At 44.6% G+C, this 13,729-nt stretch overlaps 1 protein-coding gene across 1 annotated transcript in view; it reads left to right on the forward strand.

Moving 5' to 3' along the window:
• cacna1ba (calcium channel, voltage-dependent, N type, alpha 1B subunit, a) overlaps positions 1–13,729 on the forward strand; it is an 820,126-nt gene that overhangs the window by 735,971 nt on the left and 70,426 nt on the right. The window contains exon 38 of the mRNA XM_085965795.1: positions 2,962–3,112. Within this exon, the coding sequence (XP_085821921.1) occupies positions 2,962–3,112 (151 nt within the window). The remainder of the gene's footprint in view (positions 1–2,961; positions 3,113–13,729) is intronic.

The raw sequence follows: 13,729 nt of genomic DNA on the forward strand, positions 1-13,729 counted from the left end.
AAATAGTGCTCTCCAGCTGAAAACTCTGCCCTCGCACAACTCTGAAATACATTTCATTACCTAACCATAATCCTCTGAGATGTCCCAATATGAAAAGTAATAGAAGCTGCAACCTTTCTAATTGTTACTCATGGGCTCTATTAATATTCTCTGTAGGTTTGGGAAAATGAAAAAAAAACATTTTGCCTCAGGTTCCAAATACCAGTTATTGTGCGTCTCCTACAATCCTATATTTACAGTTGGATATTTTACCAATGGAGTTGCAGGCAGGTGCTGCCTGCCACTATCTGGTGTGTCTGAAACATTGGTGTCCCAATCCCCAATGGTTTGGTTTCATAATGGCTTTACAGGCCATCCTTAACATAGCATCTTACAGTCATTTTCTTGCCAGTTTTCTGCCTCCTCTTCTAAAGGTACCTTCTTCTTCTTAGGCAGTCCCTCGGAACCGAGGATGACTTGCTTCCACATTAAAAACGAGCTCGAGGGGACTGATTAGTCCAATGCGGGACCTACAGTCTCTGTCACAGGTGGGGCAGACGGTGGTTGAAGGGGCGGGTGTGTGGGGTGCTTGGGTTGACGTGCGCTCCTTGCACTGCCTGCGCTTGGCTTCTGCTTGCTCCCGGCGAAGAGACTCGAGGTGTTCGGTGCCTTCCCGGATGCTTCTCCTCCACTTTGTGCGGTCTTGGGCCAGGGATTCCCAGGTGTTGGTGGGGATGTTACACTTTTTCAAGGAGAATTTGAGGGTGTCGTGAAGCGTTTCCTCTGCCCACCTGGGGCTCTCTTGCCGTGCAGGAGCTCCGAGTAGAGCGCTTGTTTTCGGAGTCTCGTATCGGGCATGCGGACAATGTGACCCGTCCATCGGAGCTGATTGAGCGTGGTCAGAGCTTCAATGCTGGGGATGTTGGCCTGAGCAAGAACACTGACGTTGGTGCGCCTATCCTACCAATGGATTTGCAGGATCTTGCGGAGGCAGCGTTGGTGGTACCTCGCCAGTGCTTTGAGGTGCCTGCTGTACATGGTCCATGTCTCTGAGGCATACAGCAGGGCAGGTATCACTGCTGCCCTGTAGACCATGAGCTTAGTGCCGGGTTTGAGGTCCTGGTCTTCGAACACTCTCTTCCTCAGGCGACCGAAGGCTGCACTGGCACACTGAAGGCGGTGTTGGACTTCATCGTCGACGTCTGCCCTTGTTGACAGTAGGCTCCCAAGGTATGGAAAGTGGTCCACGTTGTCCAAGGCCTTGTCGTGGATTTTGATCATCGGGGGGCAGCACTGTGTGGCGGGGGCAGGTTGGTAGTGCCCCCGCCACACAGTGCTAAAGGTACCAACTCATGTTGAGGTACAAGTTCCATGACCACAGGCAACCCTCCAAAGTGCTCGTTCTAAATGTGTGAGTTGAGGTCATGAGTTTTTGGTCGTCTCTTTGGCTGTGGAGCCCATTACAGCTGGGCCCAAGTCAGCCGTCACACAGCATCCATTTTCCAGCAGGCATCACCGGATAGCAATCAGGAGTAGGGAGCCTTGGATGAAATATCCCAGTTTTATCCCAATTGTAACTGAAGCCAATTGTAGCTCTTTAACTGCTGCCCTAGCTAAGATCAGCTGCCTCAGCACAGAGAGAATGACTACTTTAACCTTCAATGAGAAAATGTAGCCATACAGCAGTGAACTCTTTGAATGCCACTGAGTAACTTTTATATCTATTTGTTCACAAACATGGGATCATTGAATCTTACAGCGCAGAAGAATGAGAGGCGATCTTATTGAAACATATAAGATTGTGAAGGGGTTGGATCGGGTGGATGCGGGGAAGATGTTCCCGATGATGGGTGAAACTAGAACTAGGGGGCATAGTCTTAGAATAAGGGGCTGCTCTTTCAAAACTGAGATGAGGAAGAACTACTTCACTCAGAGGGTGGTAGGTCCATGGAATATGCTGCCCCAAAAAGCTGTAGAAGCTACATCATTACATAAATTTAAAACAGAAATAGACAGTTTCCTAGAAGTAAAGGGAATTAAGGGTTACGGGGAGCGGGCAGGAATTTGGACATGAGTCTAGGTTCGGATCGGTCATGGCCCTGTGGGTAGCGGAGCGGGCCCAGGGGCCGTGTAGCCTGATCCTGCTCCTATTTCGTGTGTCTAATTCTGTTAGATTCAGGAGATGGTTCTATGATAGTGGATTGGCGGTTAGGATCAGATCAGCCATGATCTTATTGAATGGCGGAGCAGGCTCGAGGGGCTGATTGGCCTACTCCTGCTCCTATTTCTTATGTTCTTAGAAGAAAGTCATTCGGCCCATCGTGCCTGTGCTGGCTCTTTGAAAGAGCTGTCCAATTGAGGCCCACACCCCAGCTTTTTCCCTATAACCCTGCTAATTAATCCTCTTCAAGTACATGTCCAGTTACCTTTTGAAAGTTCCTATGGAATCTGCTACCATCACCCTTTCAGGCAGTGCATTCCAGATCTTAACAATCCTCTGAGAAAAAAATTCTCCTAATTTCCCCTTTAGCTCTTTTGCCAACTTTTTAAAATCTGTGACCGTTGGTTACCAACCCACTTGCCAGAGGAAACAGTTTCTCCCTTCTTGCTCGATCAAAACCCCTCATAATTTTGAATGCCTCTATTAGGTCTCCCCTTAACCTTCTCTGCTCTAAGGAGAATAATCCCAGCTTCTCCCATCTCTCCCCATAACTAAAGTCCCTTATCACTGGTATCATCCTGGTAAACCTCCTCTGTACCCTCTCCACGGTCTTGACATCCTTCCTAAAGTGTGATATGAATATCCACAGCTGTAATTAATTTTATTTCATAAAGGTGGATGAGAATTAATTGCTATCATGTTGCTCATTTGATAAAAATGATGTGTTCAACTGTGTCTGTACCTGATGAAAGTCAGTGTTTGTAAGGAGATAAAAAGAATAGAATTATATTAATGGTACTTCACACATCTTTTACTTGCAGGAGTGCCACTGGAGAAGCCTGGCATGAAATTATGCTGGCATGTCTGAGCAAAAGCCCATGTGATCCTCGATCAGGCATAGACCGAGATGAATGTGGAAATGATTTTGCCTATTTCTACTTTGTGTCTTTCATTTTCCTTTGTTCTTTTCTGGTAGGTTTGAATTTCCTTAACACCGTGTTAAACCGTTAAGCATTAATAGTACCTGACTTGATTTCGAGCTTCTTTCCTATGCGATGCAATATTTAGTCCTTTGAGCCGGTCGGTGCAATTGTTTTCTTCAACTTCCTACATAATACATGTAGTCTACATCAACCACTGCACAACATATGTAGGACTATTGAAATGCAAATGAGGAATTTACACTGGGGAACGGCTCATTGCAAATGGAGGCAGAATGTTTCGCATTTTAATAAGTTCAAGCGCTGATGTGGTTCTTTCATCCTTTTTTAAGCACGTAAGATTTTCCTTGGCTAGGTACTTAGAGCGCAAAATGCTGTGCACATCTCAACTTATTAGCACATGTTAGAAAGCCCCATCATTCTCCAGTTGTGCTTTGTACTTGCTGTAACCAAGTTCTGTAGGGGTGCCTTAGACCTTAACACAATGCACAAACTATAAGGAGACGACAGGTTTCCTCTGTGATCCAATAAGAGCGATGTGGCCTCTTAAAAGCCAATAATGGTGGCTCCTGCAGAGTTAGTGAGTGGTTTGAATTGCTTTATTTCCAGTGGAAGAAACGCTGGTGCTCTCAAAAGGTAGAATAATTAACTTAATAAGAGGATTTATCTCTGCTTCACGTGTGCTTATAGATTTCTAATTGAAAAATGAACCTGTTTTGAGTATTTCAGTCTTCTTCATAAGGGCAGCAATAGGGGCAAAGCAGATAAGTTGAGAACCTACCAGTGAGTGCCTGCAATCTGATGAGTCATCCCTCAGGCATCCTTTATATATAGGGGCGAAAATGCTAGAATGCACACCGTGCAGAAACACACCTACTGCTTATATTAATGGCCCAGAAATTCGGGTCGGAGGCTTCCCGCGGGTGCAAGTCTCCAACCTGCACTTACCTTGCACGCCGGCCGTTGAGCTGTGAGCCCCCGTGGAATTGCAATCCTGGGCCCCCTCCAACTGCCGGCGCGCAGTGCTTGCGTATCCCAGGGGTGCAGTTAGTTCGCTGCATCCCCTGGGATCACGTGGGCCATGGAGAGCCAATGGTAGCAGGGAATGCTTCATTCATAAGTTTGACAGGAAGGGCTGTCAAACCTATAAATGCTATAAGCCCCAAAACATCACTAAAACCTCAAATAAATTTTTAAAAAGCATCACATTTTTAAAAAAACTATAAATTACATGAAATAACTATTTTAAACAATTTAAATTTTTGAAAAAATTAATTACATTTTCTAACGGGGCTAAAAATAAACTTACCTTTCTTTAAAGTATTTAAAAATAATAAACCTGTGGGAAAAATGTTTTAATTTTAATTAATTCACCACTTACCTTGTTAAAAGCAGGCCTTGCGACTGCTTTTTACATGTCTAACTTCTGGAGACTTACCTTCCCGGAGAAAACTGGGGAAAAAAACGTAAGTTCAATGCGCACGCGCTGCCTCTCCCGTGCACATGTTCCACCTCGTAACCCCTTCTTTCAGGGGAATGGAAGTGCCGGTTTCCCACGAATGCACAGTGCATGCACGAAACCGGCACTTCCATTGGGCTTACGGGTGAGTACCCCATGCGTACTCACCCATGGAGACCCGAATTTCTGAGCCAAAATATGTATAATCTTAATCATTCCAAACTAAACTGTGCAAAGAAATTCTTATGAACCTTATTTTTTATCATTGTTTGCAGACACTGTGCTTCATGCTGTTATTAAGCGGTAAAATATCGGGTTCAGATTAATGAAAATGCTCCATGAGCAGGTGTACTTTTGCACTTGACATTCCACATTTTGTTTGCTGTGAAAAGCAAGTAGCGGAGCGTCATTCTACAAATTACTGGATTAGGTGCCCCAATAGCAGTGTGTCAAAGTATGAACAGGCTGTGCCATTGAATGGTATGGTATGGGGTTCCAGTCTCGGCCTAGCCAACAAAAGAAGAAAGAAAGTGGTTGCTAGGCACTTTACCACTGTAAAGGATGTGATTTTGGAGGGAACGTCCCTTCCCAGCTTCAAGTAACACTGCTAGATGCCTGGCATCTGGTGTCTTGCCCACCACCTTGCCCTATGGATCTGTGCATGTTACAGGCAATGGTGGCATAGTGGTTAGCACTGTTGCCTCACAGCACCAGGGACCCGGGTTCAAATCCGGCCTCGGGTGACTGTCTGTGTGGAGTTTGCACATTCTCCCCGTGTTTGCGTGGGTTTCCTCCGGGTGCTCCGGTTTCCTCCCACAGTCCAAAGATGTGCGGGTTAGGTTGATTGGCCATGATAAAAAAATTGGCCCGTAGTGTTAGGGGGGATTAAATAGGTGGGGTTATGGGGATAGGGCTTGGGTGGGATGGCTGTCGGTGTAGGGACCGGGTGCTAGGGTTTGGATGATCAGCCATGATCTCGTTGAATGGCGGAGCGGGCTCGAAGGGCCGAATGGCCTACTCCTGCTCCTATCTTCTATGTTTCTATGTTTCAATGCTAAATACATACGAACATACGAATTAGGAGCAGGAGTAGGCCACTTGGCCCTTCGAGCCTGCGCCGCCATTCAATAAAATCTTGGCTGAGCTGATTACTCCACATTCCCGCCTCCCCCGATAACTTTTCACCGCCTTGCTTACCAAGAATCTATCTACCTCTACCTTAAAAATATACAAAGACTCCGCTTCCACCACCCTCTGAGGAAGAGAGTTCCAAAGACTCACGACCCTCTGTGAGAAAAAAATTCTCCTCATCTCTGTCTTAAATGGGTGACCCCTTATTTTTAAACAGTGACCCCTAGTTCTAGATTCTCCCAAAAGAGGAAACATCCTCTCCACATCCACCCTGTCCAGACCCCTCAGGATCTTGTATGTTTCAATCAAGTCACCTCTTATTCTTCTAAACTCCAACGGATACAAGCCTAGCCTGTCCAACCTTTCTTCATAAGACAACGCGCCCATTCCAGGTATTAGTCTAGGAAACCTTCTCTGAACTGCTTCCAATGCATTTACATCCTTCCTTAAATAAGGAGACCAATACTGTACACAGTACTCCAGATGTGGTCTCACCAATGCCCTGTATAACTGAAGCATAACCTCCCTACTTTTGTATTCAATTCCCCTCACAATAAACGATAACATTCTATTAGCTTTCCTAATTACTTGCTGTACCTGCATAGTAACCTTTTGTGATTCATGCAGTAGGACACCCAGATCCCTCTGCATCTCAGAGCTCTGCAATCTCTCACCATTTAGATAATATGCATTTTTATTCTTCCTGCCAAAATGGACAACTTCACATTTTCCCACATTATACTCCATTTGCCAGATCTTTGCCCACTCACTTAACCTATCTATATCCCTTTGTAGCCTCCTTATGTCCTCTTCACAATTTACTTTCCTACCTATATTTGTGTCATCAGCAAATTTAGCAACCATACCTTCGGTCCCTTCTTCCAAGTCATTTATATAAATTGTAAAAAGTTGAGGCCCCAGCACTGATCTCTGTGGCACACCACCCGTTACATCTTGCCAATCAGAAATTTACCCATTTATGTCTACTCTCTGTTTCCTGTTAGCTAGCCAATCTTCTATCCATGCCAATATGTTACCCCCTACACCATGAGCTTTTATTTTCCGCAATAACCTTTGACGTGGCACCTTATCCAAGTACAGTACATCCACCAGTTCCCCTTTATCCACAGCACACGTTAGTTCCTCAAAGAACTCCAATAAATTGGTTAAACATGATTTCCCTTGCACAAAACTATGTTGACTCTGCCTGATTACTTTGAACTTTTCTAAATGCCCTGCTATAACATCTTTAATAATAGCTTCTAACATTTTTCCTATGACAGATGTTAAGCTAACGGGCCTGTAGTTTCCTGCTTTCTGTCTCCCACCCTTTTTGAATAAAGGAGTTACATTCGCTGTTTTCTCTTCTAATGGAACCTTCCCCGAATCTAGGGAATATTGGAAAATTAAAACCAACGCATCAACTATCTCACTAGCTACTTCTTTTAAGACCCTAGGATGAAGTCCATCAGGACCCGGGGACTTGTCAGCCCGCAGCTCCAACAATTTGCTCAGTACCACTTCCCTGGTGATTATAATTTTCTTGGGTTCCTCCCTCCCTTCCATTTCCTGATTTACAGCTATTTCTGGGATGTTACTTGTATTCTATATAGGGGAGCGAATAGCTAAGGGTTAAAAAAATGAAAATAAATTTAACTTGATTACTGCTTAAAGAAGCTAAAATAATGGCCCAGATTTTGTGGTCAGCGGCAAAGTGACTGCGCTCGCCGCTGACCTCGAAGAAAGTTGCTCACAAAGTTTTAGCAGGCTCTTTGGCATCGATTTCCCCTTTTCCAATGTGACTTTATATCTGCTGCCATCTATAGGAGTTCTGTAGTGGCCAATAACAGTGATGTCATCAAGCAGGCTGAGGAGCCAATCAGATTAAAGAATTCTCACAGACAGCAAACCAGGAAGTAAAAAGTGGATTTTATTGTTCACTTTAACCATTTTACAGAAAGTGAAATAAAGATTGAAACATGGACATGGGATTAAGGTAGAAGCTGAAATAATTATATGCAAACTAAAAAATAGTTAATTTTTATTATTTTAAAAATCTATGGATTTTTTAAATCACGGAATGGAGGGAATGACACTCCACATATATATAGTTATTCAGGGCCAGAGAGGTTGTTCAGCAGTAATTATAACTTAGTACACTGTTAAAATCTCAGTTACACTTCATTCAACAAGGCTTAACTTTTTCAATGGTTTTTACAGCGAGAATAGTGTAAAAAGTTGAAGTTCACGTCAAATCGCTGATTCTGTGTTAATTGCATCTGTGAAGACTGCAACCGTGCACCCTGTGGAGGAGCAGGGTATCACTGACAGCAACCTCCGGATTTCTGCATTTAACAGCGCATGTGCGGACACCAGAAGTTGTCAGTTTTAGAGAGTAATAACGGCGAATGCTGACAGTTTCGCCGTCATTACAACTGTAAATTCCGGGCCAGTAATTTGTTTTCTTTAGATTGTTACTTAAGAAGAACTAGAACATGCCATGAAATGCTAGATGCAACATGACATTAGAGAAACAAATGGTGGAGTGGAGATGGAAGAATGGCAGTACTTGCATGGCTTTGAGTCGCTTCATTTTTCAGTCTTTGTTTCTCATATTTCAAAGCTGAAAAAGGACGCACCCAATTTCTCCCTCATTCCCTGATCAAGGCAATGGATAGGGAACCCATTGCCAAGCTTTTCCCAGTGCTGCTCTTGTACTGATTGATTGGAACTGCAAAAGAAAGGCGCTTCTTGTTTCCGTTCTCTCTGGAGAAACGGATCACAGGTGTCAGCCATGGCTTAGTGGGTAGCGCTCTCGCCTCTGAGTCTGAAGGTTATGGGTTCAAGTCCCACTCCAGAGACTTGAGCACATATTCAAGGCTGACACTCCAGTGCAGTACTGAGGGAGTGCTGCACTGTCGGAGGTGCCGTCTTTCAGATGAGATGTTAAACCTCATGTCTGCTCTCTCAGGTGGACGTAAAAGATCCCATGGCACAGTTTCGAAGAGCAGGGGAGTTATCCCTGGTGTCCTGGCCAATATTTACCTCTCAATCAACATCACTAAAACAGATTATCTGGTCATTATCAAATTGCTGCTTGTGGGAGCTTGCTGTGCACAAATTGGCTGCTGTGTTTCTTACTTTACAACAGTGGCTACTCTTCAAAAGTACTTAATTGGCTGTAAAGTGCTTTGGGATGTTTTGAGGACATGAAAAATGCTATATAAATGCAAGTCTGTCTTTTTCCTAGCTAGCCTGGCCGGTATCAGAAGCTCATTTTGAAGTTGGATGATGATGTAAAATGGGCAATATCGATTCAGCAACCCGTTAGATATCGGTCCCGCTTTACCCGACTACCCAAAGTCAAAATGATCCCTGAAAAATTAGGAAAAGCAAGGGCAGAATTTAGCTAACTGACAGTTTAGCAAATTGTAGCAGATTGCAATTTTTTTCACACCAGACAAGAGAAGCAAGACTAAGCTGCCACAACCTGCCTCAGGATCCGAGCAGAAATTTTAAAATCTCGAGTTGGATTCTCAAGAATTGCATGTCCTTACCATGCAGTCACAGCGCAAGTCTCACATGCAACAACATTGATGAACAACAGACATCACTTGGCAGAATGGCAGCTTTTCATGGGAGAAACGAGAGCATTCAAAACAGAACAGGAAAAAAAAGCTGACATAAAAATATTTCATGTCGAATATAATTTAATGAAATTCTGAGCCAGCTGCGTCCAATTTCTAGAAGTAACCATTTTGCCTGCTGCATTGATGACAGAATTATGCTCGAAAGCTCTAGGTGTTGCCACTGACATCGCGTTTATTACATTCGTTAGTGAAACTGAAATAGAATGATTCAAAACAGCTTTAAACGTAAAATTTAAATGAGACCATTACCTGCTAGTTTCCCTGCTTGGCTTAGGAAACATGCAAGACAGATATTTTGGTTGAGGTTATAAATTTAAAAAATCCAAATGTCATCCATAGTCCTGTGTTTTGTGACTGATCGCCAAGATTGCATAACCTTTACAAGATTGAAATGATGAAATTAGAGACCATTAAAAAAAAATGCTAACAGCCCTTTAATTGGCTCCTCTGACAGACAGTATGTGTCAGTTTTTTGATGCCCACTCCCACATTGACAATCCAAGGGAAATTAAGCAAAAACTATAGCCTAGGAATTGATGACTGTCACATTAGCATATGAACAGTGCGTCCGTTCGACATTCCTTTATCCATTATTTTAAAGGAGGTGCATCCTTTTTATTTTAAACTGATTCATGTCTCTGCTGAAATAGTGGACGAAAGAATGTCATAGCAATGCACAAGTCTTTTCGTGGGATATGTGGAACATTCTTTGTTCCAGTCCTACTCGGGTCCCCTCCCTCACCTTTTTCTGGTACATTGATGACTGTATCGGTGCTGTTTCCTGCTCTCGCCCTGAACTAAAAGATTTCATTCACTTTGCTTCCAATTTCCACCCTTCCCTCACCTTCACATGGTCCATCTCCGACTCGTCCCTTCCCTTCCTCGACTTCTCTGTCTCCATCTCTGGGGATAGGCTCTTGACAAACATTCACTACAAGCCCACTGACTCCCACAGCTACCTGGACTACACTTCCTCCCACCCCGCTTTTTGTAAAGACTCTATTCCATTCTCCCAGTTTCTCAGTCTCTGCTGCATCTGCTCTGACGATGCCACCTTCCCATACCAGTGCTTCCAACATGTCTTCCTTTTTCCTCAACTGAGGATTCCCCTCTACTGTGGTTGACACGGCCCTTGACCATGTCCGTTCTATTTCCCACACTTCTGCTCTCACCCCTTCCCCTCCCTCCTGGAACCACGATAGGGTTCCCCTTGTTCTCACCTTTCACCCCACCAGCCTCCACATTCAACGGATCATCCTCCGCCATTTCCACCACCTCCAGCGTGATCCCACCACCAAACACATCTTCCCCTCACCTCCCCTTTCAGCATTCCGAAGGGACCACTCCCTCCGCGACACCCTGGTCCACTCTTCTATCACCCCCAACACCCTTTCCCCTTCGCCCGGCACCTTCCCGTGCAAGCGCAGGAGATGCAACACATGCCCTTTTTACCTCCACCCTTTCCACTGTCCAGGGCCCCAAACACTCCTTCCAGCGATTTATTTGTACTTCATGCAATTTAGTATACTGTATCCACTGCTCACGATGCGGTCTCCTCTACATTGGGGAGACCAAATGCAGATTGGGTGACCGCTTTGCGGAACACCTCTGTTCAGTCCGTAAGGGTGACCCCGAGCTTCTGGTCGCCTGTCGCTTTAATTCTCCGCTCCACTCCCACTCAGACCTCACCGTCTTCAGCCTCTTACACTGTTCCAATGAAGCTCGAGGAACAGCACCTCATCTTTCGATTAGGCACTTTACAGCCTTCTGGACTCAACATAGAGTTCAACAATTTCAGACCACAACCTCTGCCCTATTTTTTTTTCCATTCATTTTTTTTTTTTTTTTCTCGAGCCATCTTTTGTTTCTTAACTTGTCCCATTGCCATCTCCTTTTGCCTTGCACCATCTCTTAATCTCTCTTAATATCTTCTGCCTTCCATCCTATCATAGACCTTCCTTTTTGTTCTTTCCTCCCCCCACCCCCTTTCTCTGCCGCTGCACTTGCTTAAAAACCTGTTCGATCTCCAGCTTTTTCCAGTTCTGACGAAGGGTCATCGACCTGAAACATTAACTCTGTTTCTCTCTCCACAGAGGCTGCCTGACCTGCTGAGTATTTCCTGAGTATTTATCACAAGTGTTTGCCTGGTACGAGTGCAAATTAGCAGTTTCTGGGTTCATTTTTATTAGGGGGAAAAAATTGAATTTTCTAACACTATATGCTTCACATATCTCAAAAGAAGCCACTTCCTCAATGTTTTCTCTTTGACTACCTTGAGAGCTGAGAGTCTGATTATCAATCCAAATGGATTCTGAACTATTTTAGGGCAGGAATGCTTGGACATTGATTCCACTTAACTGCACATCAAATTAACTATAATCCAGCAATTTTCTAACCACAGAGAAAAACCTTGCATTTGTATTCTTGATGTTTAGCAGTAGGTGAATTCATCTACGTTGGGTCAAACAGAAATTCATCTTACTGCGCTGCAATTTGAGTCATGTGACACACCTGCATGTGCATCTCATCCATCTGCTATGGACATCAAGTGCTTAGCACTCCGTTCCATTTTCACCAAGCTGCTATAGCACTTAAGGTTTGAAATATATATTAGAAAGAATAATATATTTACGGGCAACATTAGAAACTGAGGGGGAAAAGTTCAGTTGTTTGCGCCTCCTGTTAGCACCTTAAGAGGGCGCTAATGGGGCACAAAGCAACTAGCACCCGGGCGCGGCGATGTTTGCACCGCTCGCGAAATTAACTAGACATTTTGCGGTGGCGCTAAACACTACCGCCACGATCTCCTGCACCGGCAGATCGTGACGTCAGTCGAGTGCACAACGCCCCGGTAACGCCCTGGACCAGATATTGAGTGGCGCCCCCCGCCTTACCGCCTGCCGCTAGCAATGACAGGTTGAGGGGAGCGTTTTGCAGTCAGGAAGGGACTGGGGGAGCGCTATTTAAAGGTGACCGCTTCCTGCCTTTTTTTGTTGGTGACATCTTTGCACCACGCATGCTGAGAGAGAGAGAGAGAGAGAGAGACTTCTGGAGAGATTCAACTCTGTATGAAGGAGTTTTGGGTACTGAGCAGCACTTTGTAGATTCATTTTGATTTGCCCTTCCTTGCTTCGCCAGCGCTCTGAGGTAGCGCCTCGCTCCTCGGCCTTTGCACCTTAAGACAGGTGTGAAGCACCTGATTTAGCGCTCCAATCACCTCCAAGGGCAATAAAAGCCAAGTTTGCCGTCGGAGGCGATAATTAGCACCAGGCGCTAAACTTGGCGCACGGCCGATAATGGCGCCCCAAGCGGGGCGATACTGAATTTTTTCCCCCTGACGGTTTAGCAATGTCATCTGAAACCTTCCCTGTATTAGTTCTTAAAACATGTTCCACTCTTTCTCTGTAACCTCCTCCAGCCCTACAACCCTTGAAGATATCTGCGTTCCTCCAATTCTGGCGTCTTGCTCATCCCCAATTTTTCATCCACCATTGGCGGCCGTGCCTTCAGCTGCCTCGGCCCTAAGCTCTGGAATTTCCTCCCTAAACCTCTCCACCTCTCTCTTCTTTAACTCACTCCTTAAAACCCATATCTGACGAAGCTTTCGACTACCTGTCCTAATACTTCTTTACTTGGTTCAGTGTCACATTTTGTCTGATAGCGCTCCTGTGAAGCACTTTGTGGCACTTTTGTTATGTTAAAGGCGCGATATAGATGCAAGTTGTTGTCTGCTCTCTAGTATTGCTGTTTTTGAAAAATCATATGGGCCCAGATATTCCGATCCTTACGGGTGGGTACGAGCTGTGTACCCACCCGTAGGGACATCGGAAATGCCGGTTTCAGGCATGCGCTGAAAACCGGCATTTCCGATCTGTCCAGAATGCTCTTGACAGATCCACCGGCTGCCCTGGAGAAGGGCCTTTGCGGGCGAATAGTTCCACTTTTTGGAGACCCTCCGCCCACAGAAAACCCTTACAACTCCTACACCTGGTAAAAGCAAGTGCAAGGCCTGCTTTTACCAGGATAAGAGTTGAAAAAAGTTTTTTAAAAATTCACTGATTTATCATTTAAAAATAAGTTAAGTTTATTTTTAGCCCTGTAAAAAAAACTTGAATTTTTTTTTCAAAAATTTAAATTTTTGTCTAAAATATTTAATTTATTGTAATTTCAAGTCATTTTAAAAATGTGATTTTTTTTTAAAAAACATTTATTTAAGGTTTTACTATGTTTTTGGAGTGATCTCCATTCATATATTTGACAGGTCTTCCTGTCAAGTGTATGAAGGGAGATTCCCTTCTGTGATTGGCTCCCCATGGCCCACGTGATCCCAGGGGCGCTGCGAACCTCCTGCGCCTCTGGGATACGTGGGCCCTGCGCACTTGGAGTTTGGAGAGGCCCAGGAGCAGAA

Source organism: Somniosus microcephalus, chromosome 23, assembly GCF_052327205.1.
Source record: "Somniosus microcephalus isolate GS21.2 chromosome 23, FLI_Smic_1.0, whole genome shotgun sequence".
NCBI classification, from domain to species: domain Eukaryota; kingdom Metazoa; phylum Chordata; class Chondrichthyes; order Squaliformes; family Somniosidae; genus Somniosus; species Somniosus microcephalus.